Genomic DNA, 15,483 nt, shown 5'->3' on the forward strand with positions numbered 1-15,483 from the left:
TTGAGAAAAAGTTACGCGATGCTCAGAAGGCAGCTGAAACTCTTCGTCTGCGATGGGTGGTGGTTAGACTCCGATGACGTCATACGAGGGTCGGGAGTTCAGGAAGATGGTAAGAGACTCCCGATGAATGTCGTGTAATGTACGTCTGTAAACTGTCTGGCAAAGTATTGGGTTGGGGAATAAGTTCATAGCGTTTTTATATTTTCTTTTATTTTATAACGATTTGTTTGCTGTTTGGCAAAGGGTAAGAATTCATTCGATAGAACTCCTTCTGCTCTACGAAACTATATTAGTTGTATTTTTGAGTTATTTAATTTTTTGAGCCTTAGAAATGGAGGCAAAAATCAGCGTTTTCGACACCTGGTCTTCTTTGCTTTGCTCATCGAGGACAAAAAGCTGCCGAAGCAGCCCGGGACATTTGCGACGTGTATGGAGAAAGTGTCACAGGCGAGTCTACAGCACGGAAATTATTTGCATCCGCCTATTCTTCGGGCCTTGCACCGACCGATTACCATCTTACTCTGACAGGTCTGAAACTTTGTCCACTGCGAATCTCTAGTGCCAGGCGATCAGACGGGCGCAACTTTAATTCACAATCGACCGGCCAATTGCTTTAAATGTCGCCAGCAACATTTGTTTGTCTTTCCCCAAGTGCTAATACTTAGCAACTTGAGGGCCTGTTACGGATTTGAACCCTAGATGCAATTGCCGTTATATGCGAGGAGGAACGAAAAGGGTTGCCGTGGATTTAGTGGGGAAAAGCTTAGATTTCGATTTATTGGAAGTTTCCATTTCGACCTCATGGTCTTTTGTACCCTCTAGTCGTCACAGTACTTCATCTGGACCCAATTCCCTTATTAAATTTAAGACAGAGCTGGGTTGGACTGAGCGTATGTGCCTTTTTTCTGGCTGCAAATGGCCGAGATGCCTATTGCAATGCATTCAAGGAGACGATGCATTGCAGTCTTCTGGGATTGGTCAAGAGTCAGTGGACCATATCCCGATCATGTGTTCATCATGTTCGAAGTAAGAATTTCGACTGGCGTAGCCTCATAGTTTGGTGTCATCTAACCTCCCTTATCTTTAGCTCTTCACTCCTAAGCTTCTCCTTGATCGCTTCTCCTGTCGCTCAGAATGCTATTCGCTCATTCCGAAAGTTCCTGTCTAAGTTAATCTCTGCACGTAGGCAAATGGCATACACCTCCTCTTGGAAGATGCTTGGAAATCTAAGGCTGGAGATTGCTTGCAGTGAAAAAGCGAGAAAGGTTGGCGAGATAATCGTTCACTTTGGAAGATGAGCCAACTATGTCATTGCTGAACCTCACCCTTTAACTTTCGTGCTCAGTTTCAGTGACAATTATTAACTGCTTAGTCAACTCCTGTAAGGAGGAGATCAAATCTCATGGGTGTGCAGGTAACATTTGTCTGATCTGGGTTCCAGAACATATGAACATAGAGGGAAATGAAATTGCTGATGAGCTTGCCAGAAAGGAAACTGATTTAGTCTCAGAGACCTCTTACCCAGTCATCGCCATCCCCTGTATGTTGCTAAAGGAGAATTGCAAACCTTATTTCTCAGGAGAGAGCAGAAAAGATGGAGCTTTATTTCTTCATGTGCTATTTCGAAAAACCTTTGGCCCCAGTACAATAAATACTCATGGCCAAATTTGACCACTAATGGGGTTAAACTTCTGAAGATCCCGGTGAATAATTGAGAAAACAAAACTACCATCTATACTTCGAAACGGTAAACAAAATTGTTTATACTTTCTTAATATTTTTGAATTTGAAAACAACCATTGCTCCATTGCGGCTCGAACCAGCAGCTCAAAATGCACTAGGGCTTCTTATGTGTCAACTGACGCAGTCACGTCTACGCAAGCTCAATTTAGTGTCTTTTTGAGTTCGGCAGTTGTTACTTGAGCAGTGAAGTGGTTCGCGAATGCCGAAATAATACTAAATTAATTATACCGTACCGAAAATTTTGTTACTGGCCGAATGCTTCCCTACGGGGTAACTAACTAATTACACACCCACGTATGCAATCACAGATAAATACATAAGTATGATTGCAACTACAGTTCAATAACCACAAAACAATTACAACAATTAAGTAGAAATTAGTGTAAAAAAATAAATGAAGTACAATTTCAAAATTGAAGCCCCAATACAAAATCAACCATGTGAATATTCGTATGTGCAAACATTAAACATTTGTAGTGTATGCTAATTAATTTATAACGCCTAAAAGCGTATAAGTCATCAATCAGTTACTGTGATGCCTTCAACGGATGCCGCAGAGAATTCATTTCATCAGGTTGGCAAATAAAAAAAGAATTATATTATAATTTACAAATATGTATACTAGCATTCAGAAGTCTGACTGTATACGAATTTTATGAGACATAAAGAAGAAGTGCACGTGCTTGGGAGCGGTGACGTAACAGCTGATCGCACCTACCCATCTCCAAGAACCTGGTATGCCAATACATAAACCTAAACCAATGAATGACGAACCAAATCAAATATACAGTGGATCATTTAGCAGTTTTTTCCATTAATTAAATATCTATTACACTCATTGGCAATGTTCAGTCAACATAGCGACCATTGACTTGATGGATGCGATCAGAGCGGTTTAACATAGACAGACAGTGGCAATCAATATTAAATGATGGTAATCGAGATTAACGACTTAATTCGGAATTATCTCAGGTTAAGTTCAAATAATCCGGATCATCGGCCGCCGTAGCCGAATGGGTTGGTGCGTGACTACCATGTGGAATTACTTAGTTTAGAATCTCCGTATATAAAACACCAAAATGAGAGACACATTTTTAACACACTTTTATTAGGTCGGGTTGTATGTATGTATGTAACGGAATCTTTGAGCTTAATTTTCACTGGCTTCTAAAAGTCTGATCGACTTGAAATTTTGCACACCTATCAAGGACCGATGACAATGCAATAATTTGATAAAAGTTTTCTATTACCCTTATTAGGATTGCCAGGATTAATATTTTCTTTTTTTTACTGTGGGCAAAAAGTAAGGTGAATTTGGTTGTAAAATGAAAAATCTTTATTTATTCATGTAAATCAGTTTCTTAAGCTCCCTCCACAAAATAAGTTCTTCATCCCGATTACTTCTTTATTACGGCCGATAACTGCATAGCTTTAGACTCACAGTCGATAAGAAAGGAATTAAATATAACACGAATATATCGAATCATTTATTCCCTGACTGCAATGATAACAATAATTTTCATTCATAATAAAAAAAAATAGTTTAAAGAAACTAAAAAACACGCTTTTTTGCTAATCGAACTAAAAAGTGGAAAATGAAAAATAGTTTAAAAAAACTAAAAAACACGCTTTTATTGCTAATCGAACTAAAAAGTAGAAAATAAGTTTTAGTGACAAAGGGACCTATAATGAAGTAATAGCAAATCGAACGATCAGTCATAGTCAACTACCTCAGAACAGAATTATAACAAAAATTAAGATACAAATAGAGTAATTCAAATTAGAGTTAAAAGCGTGGGATGCATTTTGCTTCACTTTCATAACCCTCTGTACATAGGTAGTTGCCAATAGAATGATTGTAATATTTACTATATCAAGCATCCCACGCTTTTAACTCTATTTGAATTACTCTATTTGTATCTTAATTTTTGTTATAATTCTGTTCTGAGGTAGTTGACTATGACTGATCGTTCGATTTGCTATTACTTCATTATAGGTCCCTTTGTCACTAAAATTTATTTTCTACTTTTTAGTTCGATTAGCAATAAAAGCGTGTTTTTTAGTTTTTTAAACTATTTTTTATTTTTAATAGCAGTCACCCTTCGGAAGGCAACGGCAAACCTCCGAGTGTATTTCTGCCATGAAAAAGTTCTTCTCTCCGTTCGGAGTCGGCTTAAAACTAGAGGACGCAAACCACAAATAGAGGGAGCAACTCGGCCAAACACCCAATCCGGATCAACTATCAGACCTAATTTCCATAATTTAAGCGGCTTAGGGGAATTTTCGATGCAACACCACCGAAAAAAAGTAAATATCTATTGTGAATGAAAAATAATAAAGCTTTTACAAGCAAGAATAACAAAAACTGGATGCAATGCTAGTTTGCACTAACACATTCGAAATTACATTAGGCCCGAGACAGAATTGCAGCGGGTGGCAGCTGTTGCATTTCCGTCAGAAAATTGCGACGGTGACAGAAAACACTATTGCAACAGGATGGTTTTCAAATGACATTTTGTGGTTACAATAAAATTAATTTTGTAGTGAAATCTTTTGGTTCGCCATATTTGTGAAGCAACTGGTCGAAGCTCATTACTACCAATAAACAACTGTTTAAAAATTAAATTAAAAATTTATTAAATTAAAATTGTCTAAATTATTGACAATTTGTGGATTTTGTTGTGCAAATCAAATAAATTTTAATTGCTTATTATTTGCCCGCTTTTGGTTGTAAATAAATAAATTGTCATCAAGCCATCAAAAAAGCAGCCCTGAGTATATAAAATGGAAATAAAATCTGATAGAAAATAGAAATAAATCTAATTATTTTCCTGCCGTAAAAATAACCGACGGCAAGAAATCGTCCCCGCTGCGGTTCTATGCAATTTCATGCAATTTTGACAGCGGGTACTCGTCAATCCGTTCGTTACAATTCTCTTCAGGGGATTAATTGTTGTGATATTTTGGAGCAGTTTGAGAAATTGCAATTAAAGATTTCTTTGTTTTAAATATTTTTTTTTTAGTATCGGGGCAGCTAATACCCATATTTGTTGCCTGCGGTCCATCTTTTATTGCCAAAACTATTCAATAAATAAATCAGCTGTTCACTAATCCGCGTAACAACCGTTTGTCAAACTACAATTTTGATCAGATTAAGTGCCCCATACAAACTACTGGCATTAATCAGCTAATGGTTTTGAAAAAAAAATGTATGGGTCTATAAGACTGCAAGACGGTATCTATCGAATTAGATATAATCATGGGATGGAACTATTACCAAAAAACGAAACTGTGATAAGATTTATAAAATCTCAGAGGATAAGATTGCTCGGACACGTGTTTAGAATACCCAGGGACAGAGCAACTCTGAGACAGATGGCGCAAGGTTGTGAATGAAACAATGGTTCACCAAAGACTGTGATGCTAAGAAGAGAAGGAGAAGAGAACTGTCGCGGTAATCCAGATTAACGCCGCCGCCTGTCAATACTATTAGTGATATATTTAGACCTTTTGCATCAATCTTTGAAAACATTTGTCTGCTCGTCGGATATTTAGCTCCATCTGCTAATACATATCCCTTTTCAATGAAAGTTGTAGTAGGCATGCATGCGTCATTGTCTCCAGGGTTGATCCTGTCACACCCGTGGTGCATTGCGAGTCCAACTAGTTTAGGACCTTCCCTCTTTCAATAGCTAACTTGAAAGAGGCACTACTATTAAATTGTAGGCACTTAATGGCAGCCTGACAGCTAGAATTGCACTGAATTGCAGCGTTCCTCAGAATGAATCCCACTATCCTAACCAGAGATATTACAAGCAGATTAGATTACTGTAGGCTGACAAAATTGTTGAAGTCACAAGAAATTAAAAATAAATTTCGAACTACGATGTACCTATAGTACAGTAAGAGCGCTTCAACTTTTGAACTTTTTTGAATAAAACACAAACGGTTTGACTTTTTTAACTAATTTTTTTTTTATTATCGAGTTTGAACATATACATTTAAGTATGAAATTCGATTTCTTTTGCATGACCACCGCGTGCACGTTTTACGAAGTCCAATCGTTGAACCCAATTTTCGACCACTCTTTTGCATAAATCGGCCGAAATTCCAGCAATTTCGCGTTCAATATTGGCTCTGAGCTCACAAATCGTCGCCGGCTTGTTACTGTAGACCAATGACTTCACATAACCCCAAAACGGGACGGCTTGTTAAATGGACCGTAAAATGGCCGTAATGCTCTTAAAGTAGCAGCAACAGAACGATTATTTTCATAAAAAATTTGCACGATTTGCAATCGTTGCTCAAGTGTGTAACGTTCCATGATAAAATGTATACTAATGAAGTTTACAAATGACAATCGAAAAATAAAAAATATTGCGTCGTTCGCCCTCCCTATCGGAAAAAAGTTGAAGCGCACCTATCGAACAACCCTATATTTATCAATGGTGAGACCTATATTATAATACAGAGCGAAAACCTAGACGATGGCGTCAAATAAAAATGATGTCTTAAAACGTATCGAAAACACAAATAGATAAGATGATCCTCGCCATCGGTATGTATGTACATCTGTAATGGCTTTCCATTCGTTCTCTCAGGAATGCTTACGAAAATCTTTGTTTTCAAAATAGAAGAAAAAAGTAGTGAGGCATAATTCTCGTAAGCTAAAACTAAGGAATGGTAATCAGGGTTTGATGTTTACCATAGAGGTCCACTCGAAGAAGGTTTAACAGAAGTTCCAGAGAAAAATGGAAGACAGCCGTGGAAGCTGTCCCTTGTCTTAGTAGTATTATCTAATTCATGTCAGCGTACGGCATATACATTATACCTTATGTGGTTTCGCGTTATGATTGCTAAACTGCGAACACTGGAGTTGGCAAAAGATATGGGACCACGGTTCTTGCAGTTAGCGAAGAGTTTATACCTTTAAGAGTCGTGGATTTTTTTGTTTTTGTTTTTCGTTTGGTAATTTCTGTCATTCAGTCTATATAAGACAGCTTAAAAAGAATTTCGTGTTTTAATTTTACACTACTTTTTGGCGGGGAAAAAAATACCTTTAAAGCAAAGCAATGACTTGAAAAGTGTTATGGGGGCGCTGCTCCATCAGAAACAACAATAAAACGATGGTTTGCTGACTTCACCGATTTGCTGGTCATAGACACACCGATAATGCACAACGCAGTGGACACCCAAATGGGTCGGTAACACCAGAAAACATCAACAAAATCCACAAAATCGTTTTGAATGATCGAAAAGTGAAGGTGCGTGAGTTAGCTGACGTCGTAAAGATATCAAAAGAACCTGTTGGCTTTATATTGCATGAGCACTTGGCTATGAGAAAGCTCTGTTCAAAGTGGGTACCGCGTTTGCTCAGTGTTGACCAAAAACAAGTGAATCACAAATCAATCAAAACAATGGCAAAACTACATGAATTCAATTTCGCATTGCTCCCACATCCGGTGGGGCTACTGGCTGTTCGCAGGCCTAAAAAGAAATGCTCGCCGGTAAGAAGTTTCACTCGAGTGAAGAGGTCACCGCTGAAACTGAGGCCTTTGAGGCAAAAGATAAATCGTTCAACAAAAGTGGTATTGAAATGCAAGAGCAGCGCTGGAATGATTACCTTGTTCTTGATGGAAATTATCTTGATGAATAAAGCTAATTCTGAACAAAAAAAAAACAAGTTTTCTTTGTTAGGCCCGGGTCTTTTCAGCCCATGTGTTAAATTATTGCCTTGTCAGGCATATGGTTAATATTTCTTTCCGAAATGTAATCATATCTCGGCGATTTACTGTCTTTTACAGTATTTATTGTTTTATCTCTGTAAGTGGGATTTTTTTAATTTACTTCTCATCCTCATTTGCCATATCAGTGAGATTTATTATTATTTTCGAATGTACATATCTCTAAAACGTTAAGCTAAAACGTTGTTTTTTCTGAAGAAGTTCGGGCCCATTTTCCATTTATTGTTGCTGTTCCTAACCTAACCTTTGAACAGTTCAATATATTACGAGCCTTACTTCCTTAATTTCAGATGAAGCATGAAAAACGACACAAATAGACAGATTTTTTTGCACCATTTATACAGCCGGTACAGCTTAAAGTGCATTGACTTGGCCTGTACGATTCTACATTGTAATTATTTAATTACTTAATAAGTGCAAAATGAAAGGTAATGCAATTGCGAATGTTAGTCACACGGACTAACAATATTTGGCATTTAGTGGAAATTTTTATTCAACCTTGTTTGGCGCATACTCAACCTTGCCACATTGGCTTAGCCATAGCACACTTAACGCAAAATCATTCATGCAGGACCAACATTTTATTACTGTTGTCGGCTCTTAAGCCCTGCACTTGTCTATCTAGCGCACATTTACATATGTACATATATACGAATAAGTTGCGGTTCAGAAAAATGTACAAACAGACAGACAGAACTTGGTCTTGAATTGGTGCGGTTATTAGCACTAACCGACGGCGAGAATCGCACAACAATGTGAATCATGGAGAACAGGAAGTTCCAGAGCCTTGCTTTGTGGTAACAATTCGTGTTCGAGTAGGTATGTAAGCAGCAGCTAAATTGTAATATTTCAATAGATAATAAATTAATTGAGCGCAAAAAATGTGGGCGTGTACTTAGAGACAATGAGGCTAAGTAAATAGGATTTAATATTGAAATTAATTAATAAATACTGGTGACATTTCAGTTGAACATTGCAGCGTGGGAAATAATGAAATATTTTTGCCTACTTCAGTTTTGTAGTTGTCGTATAGTTCATATTCAAATCTAGTAACAGGGCACCTGTTGCGCTGCTGATACTTTTATGGCGCAATAGTTTATTAACAGGTACATGACACATGAGCTGAAAAGTCCCGCCCTAACAAAAAAAACATTTTTGTTCCGAATTAGCTTCATTCATCAACAAAGGAATCATGCCAGCGTCGCTCAAACATTTCAATACCACTTTTGTAGGACGATTTATCTTTTGTCTCGAAATAGGCCTCAGTTCGAGTTATAAGCTCTTCATTCGAGGGAAATGTCTTACCGGCAAGCATATTTTTTAGGCCTGCGAATAGCCAGTACTCGTTGGGAGCCAAATGTGGCGAATACAGTGAATTTGGGAGCAATTCGAAGTTGAATTCATGAAGTTTTGCCATTGTTTTGATTGACATGTGAAACGGTGCGTTGTCTTGAAAGTGAGCAAACGTGGCACCCACTTTAAACAGACCTTTCTCATAGTCAAGTGCTCATGCAATATAAAGCCAACACGTCTTTTTGATATCTTACGACGTCAGCTAACTCACGCAACTTCACTTTTCGATCATTCAAAACAATTTTGTGGATTTTTTGATTTTTTTTGGTGTTACCACCGCCTCATTTGGACGTCCAACGCGTTGTACATCATCGGTGTCTCTATTACCACTTTTGAAGTCAGCAAACCATCGTTTTATTGTTGTTTCTGATGGAACGGAGTTCCCACAACACTTTTCAAGCCATTGCTTCGCTTGAATCATATTTTTCCAATTAACCAGCCGGTTTTAAATTACGCCATCTGGATCTACCGTTAGCTGAGCTTACCGAAGACGACTGGTCATTTACATTGCACTGACAGGGTTTAGTATGCTGCTACAACAACAACGCTGTTAGCTGATCTGTTGAATCCAAGCAGACATTTAGTTTTTTTAAGATTCAGTTTTGTCAGAGTTTTTTGGCTACCCTGCAATTAGTAGTCAGAGACCACCTTCTATTGTTTTCCACGACTACGCTCAAGTCAATCGCAGTGGAGAGTTTGTTTAAAGGAATGCTTATGTCCTCTACCACTTGCTGAAGGTCAAGTTCAGAGCCTTTCCTTGCACACTCATCCGCTCTTTAAATTCCCTTCCACTGCAGAGTGACCGGGGGCCCAACAAAGTGTGGTGTGGTGTTGTTGAATAAGCGAGAGCGACCTCCTGCATTCTTTAACACATCTTAAATTGATTCGCGTTTTCGCGATTTACGTCTTGCAAGTGTTCCACAGATAGTAGAACTGAGTATTTTCTTTTAGCATATATATAGGTATATATATAATTGGCGCGTACACCCTTTCTGGCTGTTTGGCCGAGCTCCTCCTCCTATTTGTAGTGTGCGTCTTGATGTTGTTCCAGAAATGGAGGGACCTACAGTTTCAAGCCAACTCCGAACGGCAGATATTTTTATGAGGAGCTTTTTCATGGCAGAAATACAATCGGAGGTTTGCCATTGCCTGCCGAGGGGCGACCGCTATTAGAAAAATGTTTTTCTTCATTTTGGTTTTTCACCGAGATTCGAACCAATGTTCGCTCTGTGAATTCCGAATGGTAGTCACGCTCCAACCCATTCGGCTACGGCGGCCTAATATTTTATTTCGACAAATTTCTTTTAGCATACATGCTACTTTAATCCTAGAAACAGATTTGGCCACTATACCTTTAACATACATACTTATATAAATATAAATGGGTGGAATTTGGAGGATCACTTCCAGTGCCGCCTGAGGAATCAATCGCAGCGCAGCTGGTATTCTTACTCAAGGTAATCGTTGGACCGTTGAACCGCCTCCCACCACACGAAAACTTCATTAAGTCACAATGGGTCTGATGATCGTATTGTACTATACCCCCAGCGGTTTCAGGCCACATTTTTTGCCAAATTTATTCTTATAGATAAAGAGGACCTTACAAGCTTTCTTCATCCCTTCCTCGGTGTTCCAAGAAAGCTTCGAGTCCATAATTATACCAAGATACTTGGCTTCATTCGATAGGGTTAGTGCTACTCCATCTATAGACGGCAACTGAAAGTCGCCGCCCACTTAGAGAGTTCCTTTAGCGCTAATTGAATGAGCCCGCTAATAGTCAAGAGAAACTTCCCTATTATCAAGATGAATCCATTGTCCGCAAAAGAAACTATCTTGATCCTTTTCATGCTCATTCAAGAATACGTTCCACTTAGCACATAACACCCGCTTCTATATATTATATATATTAACTTTTCTCAAACGCTTGCATTCAATTATATTCCAATTCTATTTACGATTTAAAAAACAAACTGCAGTCTTGCTCTTTTACTACTTACATTAATGCTATCTGCTTCATTTGAATTCTAAGAAGAGCCAAAGCCACAGGGAAAATTGAAAAAAAAACGTTCCCCCGACAGTCGGTTCTTCGGATTTATATCCAGCCAAGGACTGTCACTTCAGCAGCATTCTTCGTATATGCATGGGCAATGTTTATGCTGCTACAACAACAACAAAAAAACTAAAATTAAAATAACTAACCTTAGTAGAATGGTCAGCTGCAAATCATGACCTAATCTCTCCAAAGCTGGCACACCTTCCACACGTAAAATATTAATTTTCTCACGTAAAGATCGCGAAACTGTATTCTGGCCATGTCGTTCACGCAAAATTTCCAAAATGTTTGGTTGACGCAAAAACGCTATCACCTGCGAGATTTCATGCAAAGAAAAAATAATTAAATTATACAAATTTTAGAAAATTATGGACTGACTGCAACGAAAAAATAATAAAAAATTCTAAAATATCCAAAATTATGGATTGAATGATTTACCTTTTCATTATAAGCTACAGGCACCTCGTTGTACTGCTCGTAATTACCAACAGCACCTCCACTGGCGCCACCTATTGCCCCGTTTGGTCCGGTACGTGCAGTACTAACCGGCCTAGGAGGTGGCAGTGGCGGCACACCAGAGGAAGACATGCAATTCCCATCAAAAACATCAAAATGAGAACTTTGTTGTTGATATTGTTGCGGTTGGTGTGGATGTAAGTGTAGGTGTTGATGGTGTGCATGTGAAAAATGTGATGAAAGTTGTGGTGACTGATGTGAAGGATGTTGATGCCTTTGACGAACTACGCGTGCACTTTCGATCGGTAAGCGTGGATCCATGAATGACGTCTTACGGTTATTGTGATCGATGAAGAACTGTTTGCCGGATTGATCGAGTTTGGTCTCCCAGCATGAGGGCAAGTCGCGATTAAGCTGAGCGAATGTATTTACTAATGCCACCAAATCCTTGTTGTATTGGTAACGTTGAAAACACTGCGGATCGCGGCGTATACGTATAATCATATGTTTTAGTGCCGGATTTCGATTATATATCGATAAAGCGTCTTCGTTTGTATGCAGCATGGAGTAAAAGTCCGGGCGACAGAGCATAACAACAGCTGGGTGTACAGAAAGATTAAGCATTTGTTGATTGCTATTATTAGCTGCGGTTTGATTGTTATGGAGAGCATTTGCAAATGGACTGGCAGTGTTATTGCAACCGGAACTATCGTTCGCACTAAAAACGGAAGCATTCGATAGTCGGTTTTCGCTGGTAATAGTACGTCGAATGGACTGATAGCGTCTATCCAATTGCTGGCGATGATGGTGCTCACGTCCTAAAAGTGCAGAAAAAGAGTTAAATGTTAATTATATTTTTTTTTTAATACCGTTTTGGAAATATTTTATTTTTATTTCGGCCAACTTACCTGCCCCATTTAGGGTTACACCACCATTCGTGCCGGGGCGTTGCCACGACGTTGTACGTGTCGTATGATCAATATAGAAAATACGTCCATGACTATCCATACGCGCCTCCCATGCCGGGGGCAAGGGCTCTGTCGCAGTTTCGCCTTCACCGAAAACAGCGCTGCCCTGAAGAAAGCCAGCAGCGGTCCCCCGCTCAGGGATTGAAGGTAGGCGTGTACTGCAGGCTTCATTTGTTGCGCCGCTAGTGTCAAGTGATTCTTCTAAGCCCGAGTCAAACGTGTGGTTTTCCGCCGATGCGACAGTTATTTCGCCCCCTACGGCAGGCCCAAAGGCTATAGGTGGCGACCTTGGAATAATCGCTAAGTTGTACTCGCCTTGGTTGGTATTGTTGGGTGTTGCATATGGTGTCGCGGCAACAGAAAATGAATTATCAGCATGTGCTGCAAATGCAGAAGCGTTAGATTGTAAGCGTTGCTGGCGTCGAGCATGATGTGTGGGGGTTGGTGGACATACAAGATTCGCTCCTATTAAATACGAAATTAAATATAGAGCTACCCAAGTGCATATAAATGAATAACACCACTTACCGGCACCACCACCAACACGTTTTAACAGCCTCTGTTGAGGCCGTATATGCGTTGCAGGCGACGATGGCGCACCACTACCAACGACACTCGAAACAAATTTAAACTGAGTTTGTGGCGTAGAAGGCGAACTTGTTTCCGGACTTATGATAACATCCAAAGGTGATGCACTGCGTGTCGAACAACCGGAAGGTGGACTGCGTTGACGTTTGGGAGAGAGCAATAAACGTGGCGAATGCGTAGTGCCAGCACCCAAATCATCATAGTTAATCGCATTACATGGTGCGGGGCCTTTCCCATTTGACAAGGCGCGCGTTAGTGGCCGATGCTGGCGTATGTATGGAAATTGATTAACTGGCGATGCGTTTCCTATACCAGCCGACGCATTGTCTTTTACCGGGAATGTCGGGAATTCATAAGTTTCTGAAGCTGACACCTTTTTTGTTGTAATTGTGTTTATATAGCTATCAGGACCAATCTTTTTCTTAATTAATGGCTTAAATTTGACCGGCGCCTGAGATATCGTTCCAGAAGGCAGATCATATTGCGGGCTAGTGGATGAAGGGGCAGCATTGTTTAGGAGTAGTAGTGGCGAATTATTTGTACTGCTTGTAGCGCTACTAAATCCATCAGCGGAGCCGCTTCCAATTCCACCATACACATCAATCCGTTCATCCGTGTCGAGTATATCAAATTTGAATACATCACCTTGCAAGTTCAAATCTTTACCAAAAGCTCTGGGAGGCCAAGAGCGTTCTAAGGGCCTATGTTGCGGTTGTCGTAGATGTTTTTGCCGACGCTGCACTGTTTTACTGGTTGTGTTAGGCTGGAAAGCAGCTGCTGCACCAAGTAAGCTTTCGACAGCGGCCTCCTCATCGTCCACAGCTACAATATCATCTTCTACTTCATAAACTGTTTCGGCCGGAACGGTTTCATAGCATTCACGTGCAACCCATAAGTTCAAGTTTTCCGTGCCAGCTACTGATGACACTGCCGCCGTTGGAGATTTTACGCTTACTGTTTTAATTTTTTTCTTTGCACCGCTTTGTGGTGTGGAGTCACCACTCTGTGGCGAAAGTGTCCATGACTTGCGGCGAGCACCACCACCCACACTTCCGCTGTCGCTGTGCGAATTAGTTGGTGAGATTGAAGCAGTCGCAGGGGTCTCACACGATTTTGTTGTAAGCAGTGTCTGTTGACGTTGTTTCTGTTGTTGTTGATCATCAGACATTATTGTTTGATTTATTCTATTCAAATCTTTTAAATCTGAAATTAAATATATATTTTTGTTTTTCTATATAAACCAAAAAAAACAATCTTGTAGAAAATTTGTACTTACTCTTATTTCGTTTCGGCCGTGTTGTAAAATTTTCTTCAAAAAACGACTCTTTACTTTCCCCATTTTCCACCCGCTGGTCACCTACAAACAGAGTGCAACTGGTGTCAACGTCAGTGGCGTTGCAGATCACCACTGACGTATCCGAAACCAATGCCGAAGCAGATTCGGTGTCAATAACATCTGTCGCCTGTGGTAAGCAACGTGCACCCTCAGCCTCTTCTGCACCATCTCCATAATCAGCAGCACTCGACGTAATTTTGTTTACAGACGTGACGTCATTCGTTATTTTAAGAGCATCTAAGCAAAGATCCGGTTCACTGACTGCCTCATAAAACGTGCTACTCTCTTCTTCATCCGCCCCATCGTCGTCGTCCCCTGCCCCACGACTATCAATACGACCTTTGCCGTTATGACCACTCTCCCCATTCGCTTTATAACCCATATCTTCAGCCAACATGTGCAAATATTCGAATGCTGCAATTTTTATCCTTGCCAGACACGCCGGTATTGTTACTTAAAACAATTTTTGAGCATATGGTTTATAAATTAGTGCTTTACAAGCTCCAAAGGCACGTTTTTTCGCCATTTGTTTTGCTCGCAGTATTCTTCTCATGTTCTCTCATTTGTTTGTCCTCTTTTTAAGCTCGTTCTGTTCCTCACATAAACTCACACTTGTCCCCTCGGTTTTTGCTTGATTGCACACACACAGATAATGTAAATTTATAGATTTTTCTAGTTGGACTAATTAGATTTAACTTTCACACGATTCGTAAATAATAGTTATATTTTCCTTCAACACATGGCTTATTTTAAAATTTACTCTTCCTTAGCTTATTTAGCCTATTCAACGCTTTTCACTTTTAATGTCGCACTTTCTACAGCTACTTCCGCACCGAAATTTGCTGATACTATTACAATAAATTTCTTTATTGAAATCCGTTTCTGTTGGCTAGAAATTAGGTTAGTCCCTTGCGGCAAGAGCTTAATAACTCTTATATAAAACTATTTATATTAATTTACACTTTTTCACGCACTATTTTCAATTTTTCACTCAAGCATTGCGAAACTTTCTTTATTAACGATAAATTTGCAGAGTTGTCGCGCAACTTGGAGCTTCTCTGCCTTGCCTATGTTAAACCAGAGAATGTTAATGAATTTCATTCTCTGGTTAAACAGCAACAAAATCACAGGGTGCACGACATTTTGCTTTAAAGATTTTAACATGAAATTTTTATATATGAAAATATAATTGCTTTTAATTTGCTTATATCGGTGAACGTATACATTTATAATTCCTTAAAA

The 15,483-nt window shown here is 39.4% G+C and overlaps 1 protein-coding gene across 1 annotated transcript in view; it reads right to left on the reverse strand.

The window, feature by feature from the left end:
* The window catches only part of LOC129239056 (E3 ubiquitin-protein ligase HECW2), a 69,204-nt gene extending 53,946 nt beyond the window's left edge, over positions 1-15,258 (reverse strand). The window contains exons 1-5 of the mRNA XM_054874331.1: positions 14,182-15,258; positions 12,846-14,108; positions 12,258-12,782; positions 11,332-12,167; positions 11,040-11,206 (exon numbers count right to left, since the gene is read on the reverse strand). Coding sequence (XP_054730306.1) covers positions 11,040-11,206; positions 11,332-12,167; positions 12,258-12,782; positions 12,846-14,108; positions 14,182-14,638 — 3,248 coding nt within the window. The 5' untranslated portion in view covers positions 14,639-15,258. The remainder of the gene's footprint in view (positions 1-11,039; positions 11,207-11,331; positions 12,168-12,257; positions 12,783-12,845; positions 14,109-14,181) is intronic.
* Positions 15,259-15,483: the final 225 nt, after the last annotated feature.

This window comes from Anastrepha obliqua, chromosome 2 (assembly GCF_027943255.1).
Source record: "Anastrepha obliqua isolate idAnaObli1 chromosome 2, idAnaObli1_1.0, whole genome shotgun sequence".
NCBI classification, from domain to species: Eukaryota; Metazoa; Arthropoda; class Insecta; order Diptera; family Tephritidae; genus Anastrepha; species Anastrepha obliqua.